At 40.9% G+C, this 16186-nt stretch overlaps 1 protein-coding gene across 1 annotated transcript in view; it reads right to left on the bottom strand.

The window, feature by feature from the left end:
• LOC145393549 (uncharacterized) overlaps positions 1 to 16186 on the bottom strand; it is a 252668-nt gene that overhangs the window by 145371 nt on the left and 91111 nt on the right. The window contains exon 7 of the mRNA XM_080267700.1: positions 11885 to 12093. Within this exon, the coding sequence (XP_080123826.1) occupies positions 11885 to 12093 (209 nt within the window). The remainder of the gene's footprint in view (positions 1 to 11884; positions 12094 to 16186) is intronic.

Genomic DNA, 16186 nt, shown 5'->3' with positions numbered 1-16186 from the left:
ATAGTTTTATAAGTTACTTCAAGTGACAGTGCATAATAGTGTAAATAAAAAAGAAATGTAAATAACGTAAATAAAATAGAGAACGTAAATAGAAATGTAAATGAGTAGTATTATAAGAATACGAGTATATACCCTAGGAGTAATGAAAGTGAAAGTTTCACTCTAGCATGTCTGAATACTATGAGTTATGAGAGTGAAGGTGAAAGTGACATTCACTCTCAATGCTAGTGTACAGGACGAGAAAGTGAATGCTATGTATTTTACTGAAAGAAATTGAATCCCTACAGTGACAATAAACTAATACTACTGAAGGAAACTTATGGATAAAGACTGTAGATATATATAAAAGTTATATAGTAATAGAAATATAAAGTGTGAGGGGTTTTATGAATAATAAATGACAGAGTACCAAGAGAGAACTAGCGCAAGTGCGACGGTCAGACACGCTCGTAATTTTCATTGCTTTCACAGTGTTTTTTTTTTGGAGTATGGATCCCAAACTACTTGAAAATCATAGAGTAGTGTTTATTGTGTTAATATCTGGCTGTGGTAATCATATTACGGGTTGTCGGGAAGTGTAAAGTGGAGACTTCGTTACCCAACTTCAGAGGTCTCCACAAGTCCTACGGTAACCGACGAAGGCTCAACAGACATTCCGGGAGAAAGCTGAAGGTATGTGCCATAAGCATATGCAATTTTAATATTCTAGGACTAATAACTGATTTTTGGCAAATATTTTTTGAGAGTCTGTCGGAGCCCGAATAACCCCACGGCACACGCAAAACATTGGTAAACATGCCCGCGGTGTAGGGGTTAATCATCTATGACATCTCGGCTGGGGCAGGGAACAGTTTAAGGATTTGAATTTCCTAATAAAAAGCAGACTTTCCTGATCTACCAGATGACCCGCCGACATGTCGTAAAAGTACCCCCGCTAATACCAATACACCAGTCCTGTATGAGACAGCCCTAGCATGTATTCAGTATGGACGGTGGGTGTTAGCGCCGAAGTGGTGACATGTGGAGGTGTAGGAGGACTACTGGGCCTTGGGATAGGCAACTGTCCCCAAGAAATAGGCCCTGAGCCTTTGCCCAGAGTCGGACAAAAAAAAAAAAAAAAAAAAAAGCTGTACATCTAACCCTATCCACTCATACACTGATAACTCCACCCTTCACCTTTCCATTTGGTTACTGCAATGCCCATCTCAGCAGTTACTTCAACAAACAAGGGATGAGGCTATGGCACACCTAATGTCTGACTTGACTCATATCTCTGACTGGGGTAAAAATAAACTGGTTGTTTTTAATGCATCAAAGACTCAGTTTTTACACCTTTCAACCCGACAAAATCTTTCACAGGCGTACCCACTAATGTTTAATAATATTCAGCTTAATCCTGCATCATCCTTGAACATGCTTGGGGTTTCATTCACTCGGGACTTATCTTGGAAAGATCATATTACATCTCCTGTAAAATCTGCTTCCATGAGATTAGGTGTGCTAAGCCGACTCCATTCCTTCTTTACCCCTGCACAATTGTTGACTCCGTACACGGGTTTTATCCGCCCGTGTGGAGTACAACTCTCATGTGTGGAGCGGCTCCCCACATGCAGCTCTTCTCAATAGGGTGGAGTCAAAGGCTTTTCGTCTCATTAACTCTGCTCCACTTACTGACTCCCTTCAACCTCTGTCTCTTCGCTGCACTGTTGCATCTTTATCACTTTTCTATCGCTACTTCAATGGTCACTGCTCCTCTGAACTGTCAGCATGCATTCCTCCACCTCTACAACGGGTGCTACAAACTCTCATCCCTTTTCTGTCCATCTCTCTAATGCAAGAGTTAACCGTTACTCCCAGTCCTTCATTTATGCAACAGGTCAACTCTGGAACTGTCTCCCTCTGTCTATATTTCCTGCTTCCTATGAGCTCGTCTTTTAAACGCAGTATGTCCAGGCATCTTGAAATGATTGGATCTTGAATTTGGGTTTCTCTAGTTTTTTGTTTTTCTCTTGGAAGGAATAATTTTGTGGGCTCGTGGCCTTTGTTTCCTTCTTCCTCACACACACACACACACACACACACACACACACACACACACAAAAAGGAGGGGGGGAGGGGGGTCTGGACGGCAGCCTTAACCAAAGGGAAGCAATGCCTGTAGGGTAGAGGTCTGACAAATGGCATCAAGAGTAGCTGCTGCCCTATCTGCACATTAATTTCCCTACTGTCCAACATGGGTTGGCACCCAGCAAGATGAAACTCTCTGGCCATGACAGCCAAAGAGGAGGAGTTTTTCTAAATTTTCAACACCATGGAGGGGAGAGAGTTAATGCCAAGGTACAGCACACCAGCCACAATGGAGGAGGGATGCAAGCAAACAAGAGCAATGCTTCTCTCAACTGAAAAATTCCCTGGTGGTAGCCACAATAACATCCTTGTGTCCCAAACATCCTTCAAGAGTTAACTTGAGTCACTCCACCTATCTCTGAGCTATCCTTCTGTACCAGATGTAATGCTGAATTTAATTATGTAAATTTTGTGTCCTACATACAAAAATAAACAGTACTGCATCAGAATAAAAGGTATCCTATTTAACAAACACTTCAGTATATACAGTAATATCATCATACAGTCCTAACTCAACATCCCATGTTTTCACACAGGTTTGGGAGATGCCCAGAAGGCCCCTTAAGAGCATTCTCTGAACGTGCCTCTTTCAAGGAAAGCTATGAAATAATGTACTTCCAAGTATTTCTGTCTCAACTCCTATGTACCATGTGACAGACAGGTCCAATGTTAAAGGGGTGTATGGGTACCGCCGGGTGTCGTATTAACCGCAAATGCAATCCCACCACAGTTTGAACTGCATGCCATTTGCTCTTGCTGCCAAAGGGTTGGGAGAGCTTCCTGCCACCCAATGCAAGTACGCCTCAGTCATCAGTGTGACAGCCAGGTGTGGGGCAAAGTCTTCTGAATCCTCCTTGTCCGATTCCGTTTCCGCCTCACCCCTGCCAAGCATCTGCCCAAGGATGTTAGGAAAGGGCTCAGTGATAGTGCCATGGGGTGTGCCTTGGATACCACTGTATGTAGTTTATCTAGTAGTGGAGAAACTTCCTTAGCAAATGATGGACATTACCACATTGAGGGCGAGGCCAAAGTCAGGGCTGCACACATAAGCACGCAAACATCCTGCTTCAAGCACCAAGAGTTACTCATCTTCTTCACATCCATATTCATCTATGCAACCACTTGCAGACCTGGGGATGCTTTCATTCGCAAGAAGATGAGTTGGCAAGTAATATGGTCTTTGATTTGTTTACCTAACTGCTATACTTTCCCATATACAAAGGTTTGGAAAAAAAAAAAAAAAAAAAGAGGGGGGGGGGGGCATTTTTGGAAAAATGTCCGTAGTAAGAGAGTAGCTGTGCCAAAATAATGCCAGTGTCAAGGGGATTAATAACTACCCCTCATCCCACAGCACACCACTCTTCCTCAAACTACCCCTCATCCCACAGCACACCACCTTTCCTCAAACTATCCCTCATCCCACAGCACACCACCCTTCCTCAAACTACCCCTCATCCCACAGCACACCACCCTTCCTCAAGCCACCCCTCATCCCACAGCACACCACCCTTCCTCAAGCTACCTCTCATCCCACAGCACAAACTATCTCTCATCCCAAAGCACACCACCCTTCCTCACGCTACCCCTCATCCCACAGCACACCAGCTTTTCTCATATACTGTACTTCTCCACCATGTCCCTTGCCTTACTCTTGATTTACCTAGTCTTCTTCCATCCAACTAACTTGCATACACCTTCTTAACACCCTGAACCCACTAATACATTTTCATAGTTTATTCTTGCCACTTCTAGATGTCTATAATCAATTTAAGAGAGGCTTTTTGCAGTGAACAGGTTAATGAAGGCTCTTTGTAACATCTAGTAAAAAAAAAAAAAAAAAAAAAGTCCCTTCTAATCAAAATAAAAGTGAAAACTGTCATCTGAGCGATGGAGTTAAACAATCTCTAACTTTTCATGCTCTCCATATGCCTAAACTGCTCCAAAAAATTTTTCTTAATTTTTGTCAGAGGAATCTTTTTAAATCTTAATACAGTACAATGATTCAGAGAAAAAAATAAATAAAATAAAATCATCATCATCATCATCATCATCTGATCTTGTGTTGCCCCACGAGAAGTGTATGAGCAATAATACAAAAATAAAAATAAAGACATTAATGGGGTTAATTTGTAACCCCTTCAATATGTCTCCCTTAAACCACTGTCCTTGCTTAACTACTATGTCACTTAAAAATTCAATAAGCAACAAATCATCTCCATCATGATGCCGACCAATTACAGTGCCCTTGCACAGTGAACGAGTTTATGGGCGGCAGATGAGCTCCTTCACTGCGAATTCGTTCACTGTGAACAACATATCTTATGGCAAAAATAGTATATGGGCGGCACCGCTTCCTCAAAGTCCACTTTTTGAGCCACACAGATACGTACTGAAGGACATATTTCAAACATGTAAGGTACTGATACATAAAATATAAAACACATGGTTATCTACCTTAAGTGGAGCAGATGCCAGTCCTGACTGGCTTGAATACAGGTGGTTCTGGGGCAGGGAGATACATTTAGGATGTCCCCGCCATATCACCTTCCACTCCCTCGTTCCCATCACCAGTCCCACCCTCATCACTTGATTGAACCACTTCCCCACGTGCCTCTACCTCATTCACCTCTGCCATAAAACCTTCAAAGTCCACCACTGACATCACATTACATCACCATCATCTTCACCAGGAAGTGTAGCAGACGATGTAGAGGCAACTGGCTCCTGTTGTTCTTGAGTTTGGTAGTAGCGTGTGATGAGCGTTTGTTTTCTCATGTTGACTTCCATATTGTGCCTTTCAGTGTAATAACAAAAAGTGGTTTCTACTCCACTGAGCACTTCCTGTGTCCTAAGGTAGCTGGTTTCATTTGCCTTGAACTCTTCTCTCAGAACATCCAATGCCGCTAGAATTTTACTAATCTTCGACATAGGCAAATCTTCATCCTTCTTTGGATTCTGCTCAATAGGTTGCTCAGATCCGGCCTCTTGTGCAGTGCCTACTAAGGCAGGGTGGGTCGTTCAAAATAAGAGATGGCGGTTATGGCCTACTCTTTTCCCTGATTTCGTTCACTGGGGGTTCAACTCGTTCATTATGGTTTTGTGGACCTGATTACCCCCTGCTCGTTCACTAGGCGAATCATTTACTCTGAATACGTTCACTGTGCAAGGGCACTGAACTAACCTACATACCAGGTGAGGCTGGGTCCACAACACAAGGAAAGAGAAATCAGGAAAAAGGATGGACTACAAACAACATGCCACTAAAATGTGCCAGACGCACTCATACATAATGCAAGCCCCTGGGCTCCTGAATTCACCTCACAGTCCTATTCATCTGCACACTGTTTTTTGGCAAACTTCTTTGTTGATGAGCTTCACATATCCCTACCAGATAGTCAATTGTAGACTATCATGTGGGGAGAAAAAAAAAAAGAAAAAAAAAAAAAAAGGGGGGGGGGGATAATGAATCCTCGTCGTGTGCTCGTCCATATATAATTTATCAAACCAGCTTACTTGATCCCCTGTCAATGTGGTGCTTCTGAAAAGCATAGTACAGTATTCTGGTAGATGTCACCACCATTGGGACAAACACAGTCCCCATGCTGTTTAAAAAGCATACTTTTCTTTGTTAAAAATCTACACTATTGTGTGAAATTGTGAATCATGGTAATGTCATATACCGTAATATAAATAATACAAATAGAGCACGTATGTATAATGTAGCATGAATTGTTTATATTCATCATAAATCTATCTATCTATCTATACACCTAGGCTGCTTCCCCCAAGGAAAGGGAGGTAGCCGAGACAGGACGACACACTCCCCATTTACTCATCCATTCAAACACATTCATTCGCATCTTAGCCCCAAGGGGAGAACGGACAGATCCTCACCGCACCACACCGCACAAGGGTCAACTGCACAATGCAATCAGTGACATCTGCAGCAGGGCCCAACAGCAGAGCTGGTTTACCCCTGCCACATCATAACAGACTCATCATAAATGGAAATTAAAATATCACTGCTGGAATATGATGGCAACCCGCCATTTCAGTGGTCCTATATTATTTAATTTCTGCCCATTTAGTGCAAGTTAGGTTCTTAATACATAGTTTGTTCAGACTGTAAATTACACCTAGTAGGTATCTTGACTCATTCAGTCTTATGTGGGCAGAAATTTAATATTGAGTAAATACTGGGACTCAACATTTTGCTCACTCCCTTCACCCATGCACACAACAAGACCTGTGTTGCCACGGTTTGAGAAGGCCGTGGTATTTTTTTTTTAATGCGTGGAAGAAGGGACCAAAGGCTACAAGCTCACAAAACAGTTCCTTAAAAAAAAAAAAAAATACAAAATAGAGACAAATTCAAGATCTGTTCATTTCGAGATGCCTGGACACACTGTGTTTGAAAGACCGGAGATCATAGGAAGTAGGAAATACAGACAGAGGGAGACAGTTCCAGAGTTGACCTGTTGCATAAATGAAGGATTGGGAGTAACAGTTAACTCTTGCATTAGAGAGTTGGACAGAAAAGGATGAGAGTTTATTGCTAGATGGGTGCAATGCACCCATCGTAAAGGTAGAGGGATGCAAGCAGACAGTTCAGAGGAGCAATGACCATGGAAGTAGCGACAGAAAAGAGATAAAGAGGCAACAGTGTGGCAAAGAGACAGAGGCTGAAGGGAGCCATTAGGAGGAGCAGAGTTGATGAGACAAAATGCCTTTGACTCCACCCTATTAAGAAGAGCTGTATATGATGAGCCTTCCTACACGAGAGTTGTACTCTATACAGGGGTGAATAAAGCCTGTGTAGAAAGTCAACAACTGTACAGGGGTAAAGAAGGTATGGAGTCAGCTTAGCACACCTAATCTCATGGAAGCAGATTTTACCAGAGATGTGATATGATCTTTCCAAGATAAATCCTGAGTGAATGAAACCCCAAGCATGTACAAGGATGATGCTGGATTGAGCTGGATATTATCACATTTTAATGGGTATGCCTATGGAAGATTCTGTCAGGCTGATAGGTGTAAAAACTGAGTCTCTGATGCATTAAAAACAACAAGGTTATTTTTGCCCCAGTCAGTGATATGAGCCAGGTCAGACATTAGGAGTGCCATAGCCTCATCCCTTGATTGTTGAAGTAACTGCTGGAATGGACGTTGCGGGAACCGAATGGAGAGGTGAAGGGTGGAATCATCAGCATACGAGTGGATAGGGTTAGATGTACAGCTTAGAAGATCACTGATGAATAAAAGGAAGAGAGTTGGTGATAGGACAGAGCCCTGAGGAACACCACTGTTAATAGATCTGGGAGAAGAACGATGGCCGTCTACAACAGCGGCTACAGAACGACCAGAAAGGAAGCTGTAGATGAAGGCACAGATGGAAGGATAGAAACCGTAAGAGGGCAGTTTGGAAATTACAGATTTTGCCAGACTCGATCGAAAGCCTTTGAGATGTCAAGTGCAATGGCAAAGCTTTCGCCAAAGTCCCGAAAGGAGGATGACCAAGAGTCTGAAAGGTAGGTGAGAAGATCGCCAATTGAGCGTCTCTGACGGAACCCATACTGACGATCAGAAAGAAGGTTGTGATAGGAAAGACGCTTTTAAATTTTTCTGTTAAGAATAGACTCAAAAAATTGTGAGACACAGGATGTTAAAGCAATTGGACGATAGTTTGAGGGTTGGGAATGGTCACCCTTCTTTGGGACTGGCTGAATGAGAACAAACTTCCAGCAAGAAGGAATGGTACAAGTTGAAAGGCAAAGGCGAAAGAGTTTACCTAGGCAGGGTGTAAGCACAGAAGCACAGTTCTTGAGGACAACAGGAGGGACCCCATCAGTCCCATATGCCTTGTTAGTACTGAGGCCAGTGATGGCAGAAAATACATCAGCTGAAGAAATTTTAACGTCAGCCATGAGGAAGTCAGAGGGGGGATGTGATGGAGGAACAGCACCGGAATCGTCTAAGGTGGAATTGAAGGAGAAAGTCTGAGTGAAGTTGCCCCCTCAGACCCTCCAAAGCAATTACAGTACCTTACTTTATCTAACCTAACCAGACCACAAGTAGTCTAAATCGTATTACTTTAAGCATTAGTCCTCGTGCGTTTGTTTTGAAAACATATCTCTTGTGGAAAAACTTATACTGGACTGTCTTGTGTGCATGCGTGAAGGGAATGAGCAAAATGTTGAGTCCCAGTATTTACTCAACATTAACCCCTTAACCGCGGGGTTGTCAGAAGTGTGCCATGCGCGTCCCACAGGGATAATCACGCTCCGACTGACTTTTAAAAATTATTTGCCAAAAGTCAGTTATTAGTCCTAGAGTATTATAATTACATAAGCTTATGGCACATACCTTCAGCTTTCTCCTGGGATGTTTGTTGAGCTTTCGTCGACTACCGTAGGACTTGTGGAGACTTCTGAAGTTGGGTAATGAAGTCTCCAATTTACACTTCACGATACCCCGTAATATGGTTACCACTGCCTGATATTATAACTACAAACACTATTCTATGAATTCAAGTAGTCTGGAATCCATATTAAAAAAAATAAATAAATAAAAAAATAAAATAAATAAAAATAAAAACTGAATGCAACGTACATTACAAGCGATTACGAACTTTCCACCCACGCTCGTTCCCCGATGGTATTCTGAGGCGGAGCTATCATTTATTATTCATGAACACACTCACACTTTATATTCCTAGTATTTTATTACATTTATGTATATATACAGTATTTACCCATAAGTTTCTTTCAGTACTAGTAGTTTATTTTCACTCCAGGCATTCACTTTCTCGTTCAGTAAACTAGCGTAGAGAGCAAAAGTTTTCACTTTCACTTTCATTACTCCAGGTATTTATACATGCTAGAGCAAAGCTTTCACTTTCACTTTCATTACTCCAAGTATTTATACTTGTATTCTTATATGACTAACTATTTACATTTCTATTTACATTCTCTATTTTATTTACATTATTTACATTTATATTTTATTTACACTTATGCACTGTCACTTGCAGTAACTTATAAAACTATTTTCCACTGATCAGTTATATTTACATTCATTGCTTTCACTTGCTATTTACACATTATTTACATTTCCACTTGCACTGTTTTAGTCACCAGAAAGATCATAGTCACTGTCAATCATTATCATCGATAAATTAGCCAGCTCATGTTCCACAGCAGTGTCACTTAGCCCTTTACCCCTTTCCACATGAGGTTTAGTAGGGGTAGAGGTCACAGGGCCCTTTGCAGGGGGCTAAGGACAGGCGCGAATTGGATGTGGTTTCACCTTGAAAGACGACAGTAAACTGAATGATGTGGGCTAGGGGCTGGGAAAGGTTGTCAATGTCAGCATGGTGACAGCTGCTAATTTATATGCTATGAAATGATTGGCAGGAAATCTAGACAATACATAATAAATTAGGTAGTTCCAGGTGAATATAAATATCACTTAGGTTTCTCCCTTCCTTTCTTATATATATTTTTGTTACGAGAATAGGTCACACAGCATATTTCAAGGGTAAATAAACAGGGAAAATTAGTGAACCAATGCACGTGGGGTGTTACCAGATGATAATTATCCCATTCAAGCCACATGGCAGTATCAATTACCTTTTCTCTTTCTTTTATATATCATTATGTATACGAACAGGGCATAAGGCACACTTCAATGGATAAAATGAGTGGAAAAATCCGTCCAGGATTTGTGTAGCGCAGCGCAGCTGGACTGGAGGGAGGAAAGGGTAATGGAGGGGAGGTAAGGAGGGAAGTCAAAGACAGGGGGAAAAATGCCTAAATTGTCAACAGTGGATGGGAGTGCAGATGACATTAGCAGAACTGAGTATAGCTGGACACTGGTAGTACTGATAGATGATGCAAGCCACCACTTGAAAGCCCAGGCGAATTCAAAATAACACAGAATCATAAAAGACGCCCCGCAGAATGATCCATTGCTCCTGAGTGTCACGAAAGTGACGCCCCGTGGTTAAGGGGTTAAATTTCTGCCCACATAGAGACTGAATGAGTCTTGATACCCACTAGGCATAATTTACAGACTGAACAAACTATATATCAAGAACCTAACTTGCACTAAATGTAGCAGAAATTAAATAATATAGGACCACTAAAATGGCAGGTTGCCATCACATGCCATCAATGATATGTTAATTTCCGTTTATGATAAATAGAAACAATTCTTGCTACATTATATATACGTGTTCTATTTGTATTATTTATGTTACAGTATATGACATTACTATGATTCACAGTTTCACACAACAGTGTAGATATTTAACAAAGAAAAATATGCTTTTTAAACAGCGTGGGGACTGTTTGTCCAAATGGTAGTGACATCTACCGGAATACTAGCTTTGAAAGCACCCCATTTCTTAGCCACATTAACTTACATAAACTGCTTTCTTATATACTCATTTACTTCTATCCACCTCCTCCTTGGCATACCATGTTTCCTCCAACCTTCAAACTCACTCATATCCTTTTCACCACAATACCTGCATTGTTTACAAATGACCATACTATCTAAACACACACTTTTCTAAAAAGTCGGATAAACATTAAATGGTCCTCAGTACAGGACATCTCTCTTCCTTGCCAAGTCTGTACTCAGCCTCGTGAAAACAAACTGGTAGATTTGCGTCAATAAACTGGTATAACAATCTTTTTTTTATTAAGGCAATCTTATTTACTCACACCTCACTGCACTCTTACACAGGAAGGAAAGGCCAAGATGATTTATGTTAATTCTGATACATCCTGGAAGCCTCAGCTAATTCTATCTCTACCTATCTATGTATTGCCAGATGCCTCAATCCCGTTTGGGGTGGCCACAAACAAATCGCCTCCAAGTCACCCTGTCCCCCACCATCTCACTGCCCTGCTCCCAATTCACCCCCCCCTCTCTCATATACCTCTCCAGCCCATCCCTCCATCTCATCCTCGGCCTCCCCCTCCCTCTTCCCCCCTCTCTTTATTCCCTTAGTGGGCAATTTATGTGCTCCAATCAGATTGAGTCTGTGCAGGTTTATATCCAAAAGGTGGTTGGGGTTTATTGCTCGTGTAATGCAATTCAGGGACGAGTGAGGCTGGTCACTTTCATTTTAAATGTCAGGAACAACTTGCCTAGCCCTGGGCTCCTATGCTCCTCATGGGACAACACTGGATTAGATGATGGATGGATGGATATTCCACTTGTTAAGTCTGGTGCACTTATCAAAGTATCTCTGTTCTCCTGTCCTTTAATGTACTCTCACCAAGAAACACTCAACACTTTAAGGTGTGTATCCCCAGTGTTCTTCATCATAATAATTATAATTTTCTTTTTTCTTTTCATAATTCTGCTGAGGTGTAAACTAAATGAAAAGGGTGAAATCTAGCCTACACCCACTTTGGTGCCATGATAATCAGAGTATGAAAATTGAGGCAACACTTTACAGTCATAACACTCAACATACCCTAACCAAGGAAGAACAGCAGCGCTCTCCAATCATTAACAATTTTTAGCTGCAGGATACCTACTTTACTCTGGCTACTGCTATACGACTTATTCAGCTTAGGGAAGGAACCCCTTGGGATGAGGGGAATAAAAACAATGCCATTACTTCTTCAGCCAGAGGATGTATTTTTAATTATTATTTTGGCTATTGCCAAATAATTTTACAGAATTCAGCTGAAGACAATCCTTGGACTGAAGGGAACGAAATTCGTAACTTTGTACTTACTGGCAAGTGGCTTGGGAGTTTTGCCACGCTTCTCCATGATCTTAAGCCACTTAGAGTTCCGTTCAGGGACGTAATTAAAGATGCGTTCAATATGTTCTTTGAAGGCAACAGTTATAGGCTCATTGTAAGGCTTTGAATTGTGTTCTACCATACGCTGGTATAATGTCACCAAATTGCTCCAGCGGCCTTGAACTTGGTCTGCAGTATACCTGGAAGAATCAAGTATATGACAGAACAGTACCATATCTAGGGCAACAATTCATTAGCTCAAACAGTATGTACAGTATATATATATATATATATATATATATATATATCTATTTGTCTCCCTCCTTGCTAAGGGATCTTTATATGTGGCATGTGTTATGAGTGTAATGTTGTATGGCACTGGAGTGTATTGGTGTTGTGATGAGGAGGGGTAGACTGTGATGGTTTGACCATGTGGAGAGGATGAGGGCTTGGATTTGGGTGCAAAAAGTGAGAAGCGTGAACACTGGAGGTAGGGTTGCAAGATGCAGGCCAAAATAGGGCCTGGAACAAGGTCACAGAGTGACCTCAGAGATAAGGGACTGATAGGGAGGCTGCTAGAGATGCAGCAGCATGGAGGACAACCATTAAGTGCCCAAGGCTGATGCATGCAAGCATGTTGAAGCCTTTATAAACAAAAACGTGAGCGATATCTATATCTATCTATCTATACAGTAGACATATATTACATATACTGTATATAGACAGAGACATATATATAGAAATATATACTGTACGTAGTCAGTGATCCTTTGGTTATTGCATATAATTGGTACCATGCCTAATGCATGGTAACAAAATTGTGTGACAAAAACAGACCCTATGGGATTTATCCTAACGGGCATTGGGCACCCCATTTGTAAATCCTGATTTTCCCTTTTACAACAATTTATACCCACTAAATACATACATACATCCTGTTATGATAAGTATCAGAAACACACACATACACAGTGTAACTGAAAATGCCAAAAATGACACAATAAAGAAGAAACATGGATCACATAGAGAAAGATGGATTTCAGGTAAGGGGTTCTGAGGTTAGGAGGTGGAGAGTTTGTGATCTCCACCACCTGGAATTAACTCCATGAGAAGGGCCTCATCTTTGAATCCCTCAAAGCCATCAGAAGATGCGGATTTTGCACCATCAATATCAGCAGAAACCAGTTCAGGTGCGCAATAATGAAGTTTTTTAGCTAAAAAATGCACAACAATGGCACAAGTACAGATTATCATCTTGGAGTGATAATGAAAACTGCTATAATCAAGTGCACAATAAATAAGTGACCGCTGTATGTACACTCTGTATATATGAATATAGAAGAGGTGATCAAAAAATTCTCGGCCTAACTCTGAAGCTGCAGTCCTAGAGCTTTGGGCCTTTTATAATTTGAAACCCCATTCTTATGTATCAAAAGCTGCAAATTTCACTTTTCTAGTTGTTGAGTTTATCTGCATATTTCCTCTGTTTTCAGACCTCAGTCAGCATGGTAAGTGAAAGTCAAAATTAAGAACTGTGCTGTTGTAAAATTTTTGACACTGGTGAATGATAAGCCTGCAAAGATTCATGCTTGCAAGGTCAACATGTACCAGAACCAGTCTCCATTCCAAGAGATGTAGTGAAGAGTTCTGCCGTGGCAGGACATGTCTCAAGGATGACACCATGTCTGGCAGGCCTTCAACATTGATCAATGCTGAAGGCATTGAGGCTGTGGAGAAAATTGTGATGGGCAATAGAAGAGTGACAAGGTCTCAAATGGCACACACTGGGGATTAGTTAAGGCTCAGTGGAATCCATCCTTCACGAACATCTGAGCAAAGTGTGTGCTTGTTGGGTACCAAGAATGCTGACTCCTGAAATGAAGCAAAATCATATTCGATGTTGAGAGGAGAATCTCATGCTGATTAATTGGGACTGGAGATAAACACTGATCCATCAGTATGATCCTGAGTACAAACAACAATAAAAACAATGGAAGCACACCATTCTCCAACACCAAAAAATTTCAAGGTTGAAACCAGTGCCAGCAAGATCCATTTTCTACGATGGAGAAACAGTAATTAATATCAACTACATGCCTCAAAAGATTGTCGTTATGGGTTAATATTACACCAATTTGCATCGGCATTTGTGCCAGTCCACTGACGAAAAACAGGAAAGTTCTTGAAGATCTCTTTGTTGCTCCAATACAATACTCCAGCCCATATGTCACGGAATGCCAATGCAGCTGTGCAAGACTGTGGGTTTGAAGAGATGTTGCACCTGCTGTATTCTCCAGACCTGACATTATGTGCCTTTCGCCTGTTTCCAAATTTGATGGGCCACCTCTGTGGAACTCGCTTCAAGCACGATGATGAGCTCAAGACAGTCATATAAGAATGGTTAAACAAGCATGATAAAACATATCTGAATAACACTGAAAAGCTCTGAGAACATTATAACACGTGTCTAGAGGTTCATGGTGACTACCATGAAAAATATGGTTATGATTTACTATTGTTTTTCTTTATACTTAAGGCCTAGAACTTTATGATAAACCCCTGTGTGTGTGTGTGTGTGTGTGTGTGTGTGTGTGTACACATATACAGTAATACCAAGATATACAATACCCCTAGATGTGATACCTTGACTTAACGATGGGGGTAGAAATACCACCATACTCTGCCTAACGATGGCCAAACCCCAGTTTAACGATGGGTTTTGATTTTTTTTTTTACTGATTTTGATGATATTTTAGACTAACATTGTGTGTTTAGGTTGATTTAAAAACTGTTTTTAGACTTAGATTAATGTGTTTTTGCCACAGGTGGGGTGAACACTGTCATTTCTGGGGTACAGTTTACTAAGTTTGATTTTTTCCAGACATATTTGACGATTTTCAGATTTTATTTGTTGGTTATGGTGAGTTATTTACAGGTGCTAGGCTTATGCTGCCTTCCTTGACAGATGTTAGGCAATTTAGACAGGCTTTAAACTTGTTTTGGGGCTCATCTGGGTGGGTTTTCGGCTTGGGGGGAACACCTATGGCTGGTAAACACTCCACATTTCTTTACATCTTAAAAGTACAGTAACACCTCAATATACGATACCCCTAGATGCGATACCCTGGCTTAATGATAGGGGTAGAAAATGCACCATACCCCACCTAATGATGGCCAAGCCCCGGTTTAACAATGGATTTTGACTTTTCTTACCAATTTTGATGATATTTTAGACTAAAATTGTGTGTTTAGGTTGATTTATAAACTCTTTTTAGACTTCAATTAATGTGTTTTAGCCATAGGTGGGGTGAACACTGTCATTTTCAGGTACAGTTTACTAAGCTTGATTTTTTCCTGACTTATATTTGACGATATTCAGACTTGATTTGTTGCATTTAATGAGTTATTTATAGGTGTTAGGCTTAGGTTAGCTTCCTTGGCAGCTGTTACGCCATTTAGATTACCTTTCAACCTGTTTTAGGGCTCATCTGGGTGGGGTTTGGACTTGGTTTGGGGGGAAACCCAAGGCTGGTAAACGGTTCACATTGAAATACATGTTAAAAGTACCCCAATATATGATACCTCGCCAAAGGATGGGGTTTTACCTAACCAATTAGATCATTAAACCGGGGTATGCCTGTACTCCGATATACGATACCCAACCTAACGATGGGGTTTTACCTAAACAATTACATCGTTAAACCAGGGTATGCCTCTCTCTCTCTCTCTCTCTACACACACACACACACACACACACACACACACACACACATACACTCGGACCTTCAATTATGGGCAAATATGGTCAACAATGCGCACTGCATTTTTGGAAATGCGCATAATTCAAATACTGTACTATAAACACCACAATAAATAGAATATGGTCGACATCCTCCCCAGTCGGCACATTTTTGCCACATTTTACTCATCTTTTTATACACACATACACATTTTACAGACTTGTATAGTAATATATTTGTTAAAAAAAAGTTAACCATAGTAAAAAAAAAAAAAAAAAGTCAATTGTTGCATTCGTGTTTGTCAGCATTCTTTAAAATCAGCCTTATGGCTGACTCACCCAAGCCAAACTCCCGAATGATATCACAATTTTTTTTTCCTACTTTCTTCATCACAATTTCTTTTTCCTACTTTCTTCATTTCAATAACCTTCAGTTCAGTTTCTAAATTAATATTCTTGTTCTTCATGACAGGTGGCGGTGCCGTGGTGAGAATTCACGATTCAGTGAATACAATGTATAACACGTGAATTATGCCTGGTAGACCTGAACAATG

The sequence above is a fragment of the Coenobita brevimanus genome, chromosome 24, assembly GCF_032717465.1.
Source record: "Coenobita brevimanus isolate Jiangsu-jjx chromosome 24, ASM3271746v2, whole genome shotgun sequence".
NCBI lineage: Eukaryota > Metazoa > Arthropoda > Malacostraca > Decapoda > Coenobitidae > Coenobita > Coenobita brevimanus.
This window is presented reverse-complemented; position numbering and strand designations above follow the sequence as displayed.